The 13642-nt window shown below is 40.5% G+C and overlaps 1 protein-coding gene across 1 annotated transcript in view; it reads right to left on the reverse strand.

Moving 5' to 3' along the window:
* The window catches only part of MTTP (microsomal triglyceride transfer protein), a 56310-nt gene that overhangs the window by 11512 nt on the left and 31156 nt on the right, over positions 1-13642 (reverse strand). Inside the window, exons 11-15 of the mRNA XM_042251207.2 lie at positions 12778-12990; positions 10398-10609; positions 8603-8700; positions 8379-8500; positions 6644-6871 (exon numbers count right to left, since the gene is read on the reverse strand). Of these exons, the coding sequence (XP_042107141.1) occupies positions 6644-6871; positions 8379-8500; positions 8603-8700; positions 10398-10609; positions 12778-12990 (873 nt within the window). The remainder of the gene's footprint in view (positions 1-6643; positions 6872-8378; positions 8501-8602; positions 8701-10397; positions 10610-12777; positions 12991-13642) is intronic.

Consider the following 13642-nt stretch of genomic DNA (forward strand, 5'->3'; position numbering starts at 1 on the left):
TTGAACCTGAGTGAACTCCGGGAGTTGGTGATGGACAGGGAGGCCTGGCGTGCTGCGATTCATGGGGTTGCAAAGAGTCGGACATGACTGAGCAACTGAATTGAACTGAACTGAATGGTTTTTGAGTATCTGTTGTGCCCCTTGAAGCTCTATATTTCATATCTCATTTCATTTCCATACAAATCTTCCATGGTTGGCATTATATCTGAAGATTGAAAAGAAAAATGAGGCTTGAAGTCTACCTGTGGAGCTAGACTGAATATCCAGATGGTCTCTAGTGGGAAGACTTTTCTACTACCATACATGACTATCACAAAATCATAACTCTCACTTGTCTCTTACTGTGCAAGGAGGCCTGTTCTAAGAAATATGACAAAAAAAAAAAGATAAAGTACAGATGTATGGGCTTCCCTGGTGGCTCAGCAGTAGAGCACCCGCCTGCCAAGGCAGGAGACTTGGGTTCAATCTCTGGGTCAGGAAGATCCCTTGGAGTAGGCAATGACAAACCACTCCAGTATTCTTGCCTGGGAAACCCTGTGGACTGAGGAGCCTGGTGGGCTACAGACCATGGCATCACAAAAGAGCCGGACATGATTTAGTGACTAAACAGCAATAGGTTTACGTCCTGTTTGACTCAGAGTGCATATTTAATTCTTGTCCATGAACTAGAAGAACAAGATACTGGAGCTTTGTATTTGTAGCTAATAGGACCCCTTTGATCTTTTACTTTTGGTACTAAAGGTGTTTCTTATAGCTCAGACACCCATGTTTTGATAACTCATCCCATTGCTTCCATTCAGGAAAGTATGTTCTTTGCTGGCTAAAGAGGATCCCCCTATTAATCTGACTTTATCAAACATCCTTCTCTGAAGAGTAATCCAATTAGCCAAAACAGAGAGAGAGAGTACAGAGTAATTCCATCTGCCCTGGTGGCTGTGACATCCCTCAACTGCCAAAATTTCCTTCAATGTCAGCACTTGACCTAGAGTGGTATGTGCCTCTCAAGCTGGAATTGCATTACTGGAGTGCTCTGCAGAGCCAGGGACTCAAACAGCTCATTTCTATAATAAATTGAGATCTGCAAAATACTTCAATTTAAAATACACTGTCACTATGCTATGTTTAATAGCTAAGTGAAGATCTTTCTCTTAGAATATGTCTGTGGTGCCCTAGCTTAATTAATAAAAAAAAAATACAATAACTTAATCACTTTGCTGTTTGGTAGAAACTTATACATTTTAAATCAGCTATACTTCAATTAAAAAATTGTTTTTAAAAAAGAAAAACCATAAAGATAATCTAGAACAGGGGTTGGAAAATGATGGACTGCAGGCAGACCTGGCCCACTGACAACTTTTGTAAATAAAATTTTATTGGAACACTGATGCACTCATATGTTAATATATCATTTATAGCTATTGTCACTCTACAATGGCAGAGACCATATGTCTCACAGAGCCTGAACTATTTACTTTTCCCCCTTTATATAAATTGTTTCCCAACCCTGGTCTAGATTACTATTTATGTTTGCATCAAGTTTAATATCTGATTTAGACATTAAGCATTGCTGATGGGAAGGTGAGTACATATAGATGATATTGAACTGTTATTATTCCTGCATCTTAAATTGTGAACTACTTTCTCAGCACTCTTAGGACTTCTTCAGAGATTCTTTCATTATGAATGCATTTCCCCAGCACTTCCCTGGTGGTCCAGGGGTTAAGAATCCACCTTGCAATGCTGGGGACATCGGTTTGATCTCTGGTCTGGGAAAATCCCACACACTGTGGAGCAAGTAAGCCCATGAGCCACAACTACTGAGCCCACGTGCTGCAACTGTTGAAGTCTGTGTGCCTAGTTTTGCTGCACTCCACAACAAGAGAAGCCACCTCAGTGAGAAGCCTGCATACCTAGAGAAAGCCCACATGCAGCAACGAAGACCCACCACAGCCCTCCAACTAAAAAAAGAGATTATCTCCCACAGGTAGTACTTTAATGGAAATATGCAGTGTAATGATGTGCAGTTCTCTGATTAATTTGGGAACAATTTTTCATGTGTGATTTTGAGAATTAAGGGGTATTAGAGGCATTGCTGGTTTCCTTCTTTTCATTCATAGTAACAGAAACACAGTTTTGTTCAGAGTGTCAGTACAACCACCAAAAAAACTATTTTTATCAGCTTCTCTTGCAGCTAGAGAGAGCCATATGACACAGTTTTGGTCACAACAAAGGACTTCCATTTGCAGATGGTTTTCTTTTTTAGAAATAGATAAGGCTTGTAGGATAGTTCTTGAAAAGAGTCAGACTCTGCTGCCCCTTACCCTTCCCTCTTCCTTCCTGGAATGAGAAATTAGTGCTGGAAGTACAACAGCCATCTGAGAATCTTGAGGTGGCAAGATGAGGTTAAAAGCCACAAGTAAAGATGGAAAAAGAGCCTGAAACCTAATAATACCTAGGGTTGCCATATCAACCCTGTATTATCTACTTATAAATATCTTTTACATGATAAAAATCAAACTATTTGGTCAAACTACCCTAAATTAAGTTTTTTTTGTTGTTGTTATATATAGCTATCCTGAACTGTTATGAAGAATAATAAAGAAAGGGAATTAATTTCTAGTTGCAACCACTGACGTTTGGGTGGATTTTTAGGAAATCTGATACTTCAGGTCACTTACAGATCTTAAAATCTTTGATTTCATAAGCAAAACCCAACATATCAAAATACTCGAGTTATCCACCAAAGAACAAAACTAATAAAAAATTGAATCATCTGTTCCAAATATCTCACTTTATGTGTAGGAATTCCTGATATAAAGCTATGAAGTAACTTTCCAAGAGTACACAGGAGGTAACTCAGTTCAATTCAGTTCAGTTCAGTCGCTCAGTCGTGTCCAACTCTTTGCAACCCCATGGAATGCAGCACACCAGGCTTCCCTCTCCATCTCCAACTCTGGGAGTTTACTCAAACTCATGTCCATCGAGTCAGTGATGCCATCCAACCATCTCATCCTCTGTCATCTCCTCTCCGCCCACCTCCAATCTTTCAGAGCACCAGGGTCTTTTCAAATGAGTCAGTTCTTCATATCAGGTGAACAAAGAATTGGAGTTTCCGCTTTAGCATTAGTCCTTCCAATGAATATTCAGGTCTGATTTCCTTTAGGATGGACTGCTTGGATCTCCTTGCTGTCTAAGGGACTCTCAAGAGTCTTCTCCAACACCACACTTCAAAAGCATCAATTCTCCGGTGCTCAGCTTTCTTTATAGTCCAACTCTTACACCCATACATGACTACATGGACCTTTGTTGGCAAAGTAATGTCTCTGCTTTTTAATGTTGTCTAGGTTGGTCACAAGTTTCCTTCCAAGGAGTAAGCATCTTTTTATTTCATAGCTGTAGTCACCATCTGCAGTGACTTTGACTTTATTTTGCCCAAAAAATTAAAGTCTGTCACTGTTTCCACTGCTTCCCCAACAATTTCCCATGAAGTGATGGGACCAGATGCCATGATCTTCGTTTTCTGAATGTTGAGTTTTAAGCCGACTTTTTCACTCTCCACTTTCACTTTCATCAAGAGGCTCTTTAGTTCTTCTTCACTGTCTGCCATAAAGGTGGTGTCATCTGCATATCTGAGGTTATTGATATTTCTCCCAGAAATCTGATTCCAGTTTGTGCTTCATCTAGCCCAGCGTTTCTCATGATGTTCTCTGCATATAAGTTAAATAAGCAGGGTGACAATATACAGCCTTGACGTACTCCTTTCCCTATTTGGAACCAGTCTGTTATTCCATGTCCAGTTCTAACTGTTGCTTCCTGACCTGCATACAGATTTCTCAGGATGCAGGTCAGGTGGTCTGGTATTCCCATCTCTTTCAGAATTTTCCACAGTTTATTGTGATCCACACAGTCAAAGGCTTTGGCATAGTCAATAAAGAAGAAATAGATGTTTTTCTGGAACTCTAATGCTTTTTCAGTGATCCAATGGATGTTGGCAATTTGATCTCTGGTTCCTCTGCCTTTTTGAAAACCAGCTTGAACATGTGGAAGTTCACGGTTCATGTACTATTGAAGCCTGGCTTGGAGAATTTTGAGCATTACTTTGCTAGCATGTGAGATGAGTGCAATTGTGCGGTAGTTTGAATATTCTTTGGCATTGCCTTTCTTTGGGGTTGGAATGAAAATGGACCTTTTCCAGTCCTGAGGCCACTGCTGAATTTTCCAAATTTGTTGGCATATTGAGTGCAGCACTTTCACAGCATCATCTTTCAGGATTTGAAGCAGCTCAACTGGAATTCCATCACCTCCACTAGCTTTGTTTGTAGTGATGCTTCCTAAGGCCCACTTGACTTGACATTCCAGAATATCTGGCTCTAGGTGAGTGATCACACCATCGTGATTATCTGGGTCATGAAAATCTTTGTACAGTTCTTCTGTGTATTCTTGCCACCTCTTCTTAATATCTTCTGCTTCTGTTAGATCCATACAATTTTTGTCCTTTATTGTGTCCATCTTTGCATGAAATGTTCCCTTGGTATCTCTAATTTTCTTGAAGAGATCTCCAGTTTTTCCCACTCTATTGTTTTCCTCTATTTCTTTGCATTGATCACTGAGGAAGGCTTGCTTATCTCTCCTTGCTGTTCTTTGGAACCCTGCATTCAAATGGGTATATCTTTCCTTTTTTCCTTTGCTTTTTGCTTCTCTTCTTTTCACAGCTATTTGTAAGGCCTCCTCAGACAGCCATTTTGCTTTTTTTGCATATCTTTTTCTTAGGGGTGGTCTTGATCCCTGTCTCCTGTACAATGTCACGAACCTCCATCCATAGTTCATCAGACACTCTATCAGATCTAGTTCCCTAAATCTATTTCTCACTTCCACTGTATAATTGTAATGGATTTGATTTAGGTCATACCTGAGTGGTCTAGTCGTTTTCCCTACTTTTTCAATTTAAGCCTGAATTTGGCAATAAGGAGTTCATGATCTGAGCCACAGTCAGCTCTCTGTCTTGCTTTTGCTGACTGTATAGAGCTTCTCCATCTTTGGCTGCAAAGAATATAATCAATATGATTTTGGTATTGACCATCTGGTGATATCCACATGTAGTTTTCTCTTGTGTTGTTGGAAGAGGGTGTTTGCTATGACCAGTGCATTCTCTTGGCAAAACTCTATTAGCCTTTGCCCTGCTTCATTCTGCATTCCAAGGCCAAATTTGCCTGTTACTCCAGGTATCTCTTGACTTCATAGTTTTGCATTCCAGTCCCCTATAATGAAAAGGACATCTTTTTGGGGTGTTAGTTCTAGAAGCTCTTGTAGGTCTTCATAGAACCATTCAACCTCAACTTCTTCAGCAGTACTGGTCAGGGCATAGACTTGGATTACTGTGATATTGAATGGTTTGCCTTGGAAATGAACAGAGATCATTCTGTCGTTTTTGAGATTGCATCCAAGTACTGCATTTTGGACTCCTGTTGACTATGATGGCTACTCCATATCTTCTAAGGGATTCTCGCCCACAGTAGTAGATATAATGATTATCTGAGTTAAATTTACCCATTCCAGAAGGTAACTAGTGGAGGCAAAAGTCAAACCTAGGCTATTACTTCTGAATAAACCACAAAAGCAAACTTCCCCAGCAAGTCCTATAGTCTGTACATTTTAATCCAATCTCCTCATACTTCTTCAACTCAAAAATACAAGTTAGAGTGCAAGTGATCACTTTAAGGATTTTTCATAAGATCCTCTTTTTAGCAAATATTCCATTTTTATATTGCTATGCTTAGTAAGACAGGAAATGTCCAAGTCATTAAAGAAAAAAAAATTAAACAACAAACACAGTCAAACTCAAAGGTTATTCAGATTAACCCTCTTCTGTTTCTGAGAAAATTCCATGAGGCAGACCACTCCCACCCTACAGTAACCTCATCACCTAAATCTTACCACACGGAATATACTATTGTCATATCTTAGTATAGTAATGCAAGATTTAGGAATGAAGAAAATTGAAAACTATTCTGAAGAATGCAGGTCAAGTGAATGAAAGCACTCTTATTCTTTAACAATGAATGGACCTTTGTAAGGTTCTGTGAAGATGAGAATGTGGGGCAAAGAGTGTCCATTAAATATGTAGTTGGTTTCAGTGCTTGCTTGTGCCTCTACTGATATGGTAGAGAGGACGCACTACTTGAGTCTTTACTAATGTCATCATGTTAAATGCCATCAGTAACTTAATGAAGCTTGTAGTTCAGTGCTTGTGTTCAGAAAAAAATATCATCTTAGTACCCAAGAAAGCCAAGTGAAAGAAATAAGGCCACCTGTCCTCTGTTGAATCCTAAGTTATTTTCTCCATAGTTTTTTCTGTTCACATCAGTTTCCTTCCCCCGCTTTTAGTTTTACTGAGATATAATGACATTATATTACACTCACGTTGAGTAGTTCCTCTTTTGCCTCAACAGTGAGAAGACATCTTAATCAGATAATACAGGCAAAAGAAAACCCATTTTTCTGTAGGTAAGGAGAAAGGACAATAATGCCAAGAGGGTCGGATGCTTAGAATGTTAGCTCCAAGGTGAGTGGAACTTTATCTTGTATCCTCCATGTGTATAAAATGTGACTAGTATATTCAGTATTCACGTGAAGACTGAATTACCTGGGAATGATCTATTAGCAGAAGAAGTCCTTTCACCACACTCATAGGATCACTAGAGGCTGACAGCATTTTGGACATCAAATCACTGTATCCGTTGAAAAAAGTGACAGGTCTGAGCTGAACATCAAAGAGGAGAGCTGACAAGCCAGCATAGGAGTCAAGGTTCTCTTCCCCCTCATCAGGAGTGGCTGCAATTAATGCCTCCAGTCCTTGGGCTTCAATGACCACCTAGGGAAAATGGATATAGCATTCATGACATTAGTTCCCTGCCCGTTCTGTACTAGAGGGTGAGCTACACCTACAACTTTCCTGGGGTTCCAAAAGTTGCCTGCATCTGCAAAAAGTAAGCAAAAAATAAAACAAAAACAGCTCTGTGCCTGAGTATGAGTTTGTTTTCTTCTTTCTTCTTTGTTTTCTTCATTTAATTCTCACAGCCACACTTGGAGGTACACGTGATTGTATCCAGCTTGTAGATGAAGCCTGAAAAAACACTCAGATGGTAGAGATAGGTCTCAAATCTCTTCTGTCTCACTGCAAAGCATGAACTTTCCATTTATTGGCATCATCCTAGAGACAGAGTCTCTGCAGAATTGTCGTACATAGTGGACTGCCTGTCTCAGGGAGCCCCTAAAAACGAAGTGGAGAGATGTTGGCACAGTTGGCCTAAGTCTGTGCTATGAGAGGGTGGGCAACTCTATAAGCCATGACTCACAACCTTCCACATAAAACCTTTTCCAGTAAAAGAAGAGACGTTGAACATCGAGAGCAGGCTCACACCCTGAGCTCTATCAGACACAGGAATCCTACATATTCTCTGTCCTCCACACCCAGGGCCCTAGCCATGGGCATTTGGCATTTCAGAGCGCATATCAGAAAACAGATGGTGATTCCTCAGGACAGAGGCATGGTTTCTGACTAGAGTCTTGTTAAACAGTGTAGTAACACAATATTGATAAGAACTCAAGTTTATAGAACACTGAATCATTTCTAAAGATAAAATTAGCTTATTTATAAGATTATAGTTTTGATATGCATAAAAAGTAAAAACAGAGTATATTTTGAAATTAGGAAGCCTTTAAAGATTGTCACCAAATTTGGGGTAAAACTAAAGGGATGGAAGTCAGCCAGTTGTCAAATGCCTACACTTTATTCTTTTCTGTCTTAGAAGTATTAGAAAAATTAGATCAACTCTTTGGAGAACCATATTCTATTATGAGAGCTTTCATTATGAGGAATCAGTCTCTCCATAGAAACACCAAGAGAAGGAAATACATTCTAGAATTAAATATCTGGAGCTCCAAGGAATATATATATCTATGAGTAAAAACAAAATATTTTTGCAAAACATATGTGAGAAATACTGGCATGATTTCAATTTTGTGAACATGTGTACCTTTGAAAAAATATGGATGTTTGCATATTTGAAACTCTCTGGGACCATAAACCACACAGCCTCTTGCAGATGATGGAATCAGGATGACATGATAGGTCCATGATTAATTTACACATTCTATAGTGTTATCATACCCACTCCAGCGTTCTTGCCTGGAGAATCTCAGGGATGGGGGAGCCTGGTGGGCTGCCGTCTATGGGGTTGCCAGAGTCGGACACGACTGAAGCGACTTAGCAGCAGCAGCAGCAGCAGCAGCAGTGTTATCATTAGTATATATTTTATCCTACTTCACACTAACTGCTTACATAGTCAAATAAGCAAAATTAATGAAAAATGAGATACCTGGATACCATGAAGAGGAGTTTTCTCAATATACTGAAAGATGTTCAGGTTACTTCTCCTTAGAATGCCAGAACCAGAGTAAAGAATGTCAAGGCTGTAAGTAGATGCCGAATGGGAAGTCCCTAATGACACCAACAAAAAAAATCCACAAATTTAACAACAGTCACAGCAACACTGAGCAGGGCATGGGGCAGGGAGGGAGAGCCCCTTTCTGGGTTACGCACGTTCTACGTAGCCAGTATATGCAGAGGAGGACCCACTCTTGGAGAAACGATCATAATTATGAGCAACCATTTCCTTCAGAACTTGACGGACCATTTTGCTGTAACACAAAAAAGGAAAAAGCTGCATTGTGATGGCTGTTTCCCAAGTCATGTTTGGAAGGAACCCAAATCCTCAGTGGAAAAAAGAAGGGGCCAAATTTTCCTCGTGCCACTCCAAGACTAGGGAGGTGCCAGCTGGAGTGTCAGCATCAGGATGAGGGTTTTCCCCTTCATTCCTCAGATATCTGAAGTTTAGTTTGGTATCAAAATGACAGCAAGGCGAGGACACCCAACTATGATATAGTTGAAGCTGAGTGATGGGCACAACTCAGAAGTGGAAAACAACATGTTCTTTGAATCACTGTGGTTCTATTGTCAAATAGTATATGCTTTTAAGGAAAATTGTACCAAACTGGAGAGGCTGCCCAATCTTTCTTTAAATGTTTTCCTATACCCTCTAGTGTTGTCTAATGTTCAATTAAAGGGACACTTCACAAGGGACTTCTCTGGTGGTGCAACAGTTAGGACTTCATGAGCTTCCACCATAAGGGACATGGGTTCGATCCCTGGTCAGGAAACTAAGATCTCACAAACCACTCAGCATGGCCATAAAAAAGAAAAGAAACATCTCAGTAAAACGCAATGTGTGTGCCAAGTTACTTCAGTCGTGTCTGACTCTTTGCAACCCTATGGACTATAGCACACCAGGTTCCTCTGTCCATGGAATTCTGCAGGCAAGAACACTGGAGTGGGTTGCCATGCCCTTCTCCAGGGGATTTTCCCAATCCAGGGACTCTTTCATCTGCATTGGCAGGCAGGTTCTTTACCACTAGCACCCTCTGGGAAGCCTGAGTGTCTCTTTCTAAGTAAGCCTTACCCTTCTAAGGGAGAGGCTATGGACTTCAGTATCCTTGGGCTTCCTGGTAGCTCAGCTGGTAAAGAATCTGCCCGCAATATGGGAGACCTGGGATACCTGGGTTTGATCCCTGGGTTGAGAAGATCCCCTGGAGAAGGCAAAGGCTACCCACTCTAGTATTCTGGCCTGGAGAATTCCACGGACTGTATAGTACATGGGGTCCCAAAGAGTTGGATACGACCAAGAAACTTTCACTTTTTTTTCTCTATCTTATTTACTTATCTAATTAGTGTTGAGATATTGCCATTCCTGACTACTTAACATTAATTGCATCAGTAATAATAAAATTTAAACAGCACAGCAAAAAAAGAAAATAATCTACCAAAGAAATCCATACCTAGGTCTGATGTAGAACATTGAGAGGAAGAAGAAGAATGTTTCCTTACAGGGTTCACCCCAGAATCACCAGGTGATATGATTTTAGCATAGAGAAGAAAAGGTAAAGAGCAGTCCTCAAATATTCACAGGGACTGCATATGAGTGAGTGATTAGCTCTCTTCTGCTTTGCTCCAGGGATGAAGTCAGGCTGAGAGAAGATTTCAGTCCTACTGAAAATGTAGTTGGATTTTAAAACATCACTAACATTTGGCAATATGATATTACCAGACCGAACAGAATACCTAGAGTGAAAAAAACTATATCCAGAGTTCCAAATCATAGTGCCAAGGCAAAGTTTAACCTGGCCTGCTAAATACTTCTCTTATGGGAAATTTGGCAAACTCTTTGGTTTTACGCAACATAACCCAGCATAAAGACCACACCATTGTTATCAGCCACATGTGTATCACATCATTATACAAGCAAGCTCAGATAAGCAGAGAGAGGGGCGCTGTTCCCTACCTTGCAGGCATTTCAAAACGTAGGATGTCTTGGACAATGGAGAGCATGTATTTATTCATTTCTTTGGGAAGTTCCCCAATAGAGAGAAGGATGTTTTTTACTTCCATGTAGGATGGATTGTTTTTTAAAATGATGGCTGCTGCAGTAGTACGCACAGTTTTTTCATGTATTTTACGATTCTGGTGGTATATCCTGTTCATAGTCTTCTTTACCTGTAGACAAGATGTTCAAGCTTGGTTAGCTCACATCTCATTTCATGAATTGATACCTTGGCAGGAAGAGTTCATGCTCATAAAAATAGACACGTGCCTCTACATTTCCCACATTTCTTTGCACTTAGGGTGGGGCCATAGTTCTGGCTAACAGACGGTAAGCAGAATTTCTGTGGGTGACTTCTGGGCTGAGGCAGTTAAGAGCTGGTATATCTTATCCCGCTCTTTAGTCCACTACTATAGTGAGATCATGGCCACGTTTTCCCTTAGCATGGATTAGCCATAGCTAATGAGACGCTGAGATGTGAGAAACTGAGATTTCTGAGTCTTGACTGCTATGCAGCATATCATAGTATTACCTAACAGATTTTTCAAAGGTACTACTGCTATACGGCAAAGGGCCTCTGGAAAGAGATGGACTAGATGAACCTATATTCCTTACAATGAAGTGCCTCAGAATTTTCCATCTTTTTAAAATTAATAGACTATTTTTCAGAGAAATCTTAGGTTCACAGAAAAACTGAGCTGCAGGTATGCTGCTGCTGCTGCTGCTAAGTCGCTTCAGTCGTGTTCGACTCTGTGTGACCCCATAGATGGCAGCCCGCCAGGCTCCCCTGTCCCTGGGATTCTCCAGGCAAGAATACTGGAGTGGGCTGCCATTTCCTTCTCCAATGCATGAAAGTGAAAAGTGAAAGTGAAGTCGCTTAGTCGTGTCTGACTCTTCGCGACCCCATGGACTGCAGCCCACCAGGTTCCTCCATCCATGGGATTTTCCAGGCAAGAGTACTGGAGTGGGGTGCCATTGCCTTCTCCAGAGCTGCAGGTATAGTGTTCCTATATACCTCCTGATCTCCATCCCTTCCCACTCCCCCTTCCACACAACCTCCCCTCTGTCAACATCCTGCATCTCAGTGGTATGTGTATTACATTTGATGAACCAGGGAGGCCTGGTGTGCTGCGATTCATGGGGTCGCAAAGAGTCGAACACGACTGAGCGACTGAACTGAACTGAACTGAACTGACACTGATACATCATTATCATCCAAACGCCATAGGTTATAATAGAGGATTTTCTTCTTTTTTTTTAAATCTTTTTTACAAAATGTTAATACTGAAGAAAATTCATCAAAATAATTACATTCTGTGGCAACAACTAATTTCATTAGCCACTAGCATCACCTAACAATAGGGGTTCTATACTAGGTATTTATAAATATTTCTTTCAATTCTACTCCCCTCTGCCTTGTTCTCTCTCTCAAATGTTGACCTTATTCTCAAATACATAGGAATTAAGAAACTCATCAAAACAAAAACAACTAAGAAGAGACTGAGCCAGAATCTCTCTCTAAGTCTGTCTGTCTCAAACACTCATGACCCTAATTATCACACTTCACAGCCTATCAACAATGTAGCTGCAAACTTAGAACATCATTCTGAGCAGGTAGTTTATCTCATACTTTGTAAACATTCTCTGTCCTAAAAAAATTTTTAATTTGGATGGCTTCCTGAATGGTCACACTTAAGCAGGTTATTCCCATGTCAAACAATTTAAGAGCATCTTAAAACGTGTGTGTGTCTATGTGTGTTAATTGTTCAGTCATGTCTGATTCTGCGACCCCATGGACTGTCACCCATCAGGTTCCTCTTGTCTGCGAGATTTCCCAGGCAACAATACTGGAGTGGTAAGCCATTTCCTTCTCCAGGGGGATCTTCCCTACCCAGAGATCAAACCTGGGTCTCCTGCATTGCAGGCAGATTCTTTACCATCTGAGCCACCAGGGAAATAAAGATATTTCAGAGAAGAATTTGTTTCTTAAAGTAAAAGAAGGTGCTTCAATATTTATGCTTCAGGATATAGGATAATATCTACTCAAAATGTGAGGCTACTTCAGAACTGACTTAAATCCAATTGAAGTTATTTCTAAACAGGAAAAAGAGATTCTTAGTTTGGGGCAGGAAATAGGGTGACTTCAGACAAGTTTGCAGCCCACTCCAGTGTTCTTGCCAGTTGAATCCCAGGGATGGGGGAGCCTGGTAGGCTACCATCTATGGGGTCACACAGAGTCGGACACGACTGAAGCGACTTAGCAGTAGCAGCAGCAGCAGCATGATTAGGCATGCTTTTGTTTCCCTTTTGTGAAGGTTGCAAATATTCTTGGAGAACTTACCTCATCAGTTATGAAAGGGACATCGTATCTCTGGAGTGCGGTGGCAGCAAGGTGGCTGATGGGCCCTTCTCCTGTCTCTGTGTACTTTAGAAGGAGCGGGATGCCTTCTGGAAGCCGGGCATTTTTCAGAGCCAGCAGGTACATCATGATGTCCTCTTTTTTCCCTGCTTTTTCAAGTCCTGCCAAGATTAACTTCTTGGCTTCTACCACTCCCTAAAAGAACACATCCTACGTCAGACATATGTGTAGCCACACATGAAACAAAGCTTGGGTAAGACTGGCTTCACTCTTGTGTCCAAGACAACAGCCTCAAGTTTTATAGCTTTTGCACTGGTTGCTTGACTGAGGCACACAATGAAAATGAAGAAGCACAGCTTGATAAAGGTATTGTTGTTATTTTTTAAATACATACATTAACATATCTGCAAGAAGCAATGAGTATAATTAACAATGGGCATATTTACTTTTAAACACATCCTGAATGTATAAGATCATTTTTAAAATTCCCTTGTAATCGATTATTCCTAGACTTGCCCATTCATTGAAATTCTAAAATAATGGTTAGAAGGTGCCTAACTGGTGGCATTCACCTTTTCTTTTGTATTAACTATGGTGAAAGCACCTAGGACTCAACTGTAAGGTCTTGTTCTAACTATTTAAAGAGTGCTCATTTCCACTCAATTCCAAATTTCATTAATGCTGACATACTGTTCAAAAAACCTTTCTGGAATGCCTTCTGTGTAGCAGGTACTTTGCAAACATATTCTTTAATCAGGAAAGGCCTTTTGTTTTCTGGCCTAGAAACTATTAACTAATAAGTTAATAGTTTAATGGAAAAGTAAATTAGAAATAGGCTCTATTTCAC

This window comes from Ovis aries, chromosome 6 (assembly GCF_016772045.2).
Source record: "Ovis aries strain OAR_USU_Benz2616 breed Rambouillet chromosome 6, ARS-UI_Ramb_v3.0, whole genome shotgun sequence".
Lineage (NCBI taxonomy): Eukaryota > Metazoa > Chordata > Mammalia > Artiodactyla > Bovidae > Ovis > Ovis aries.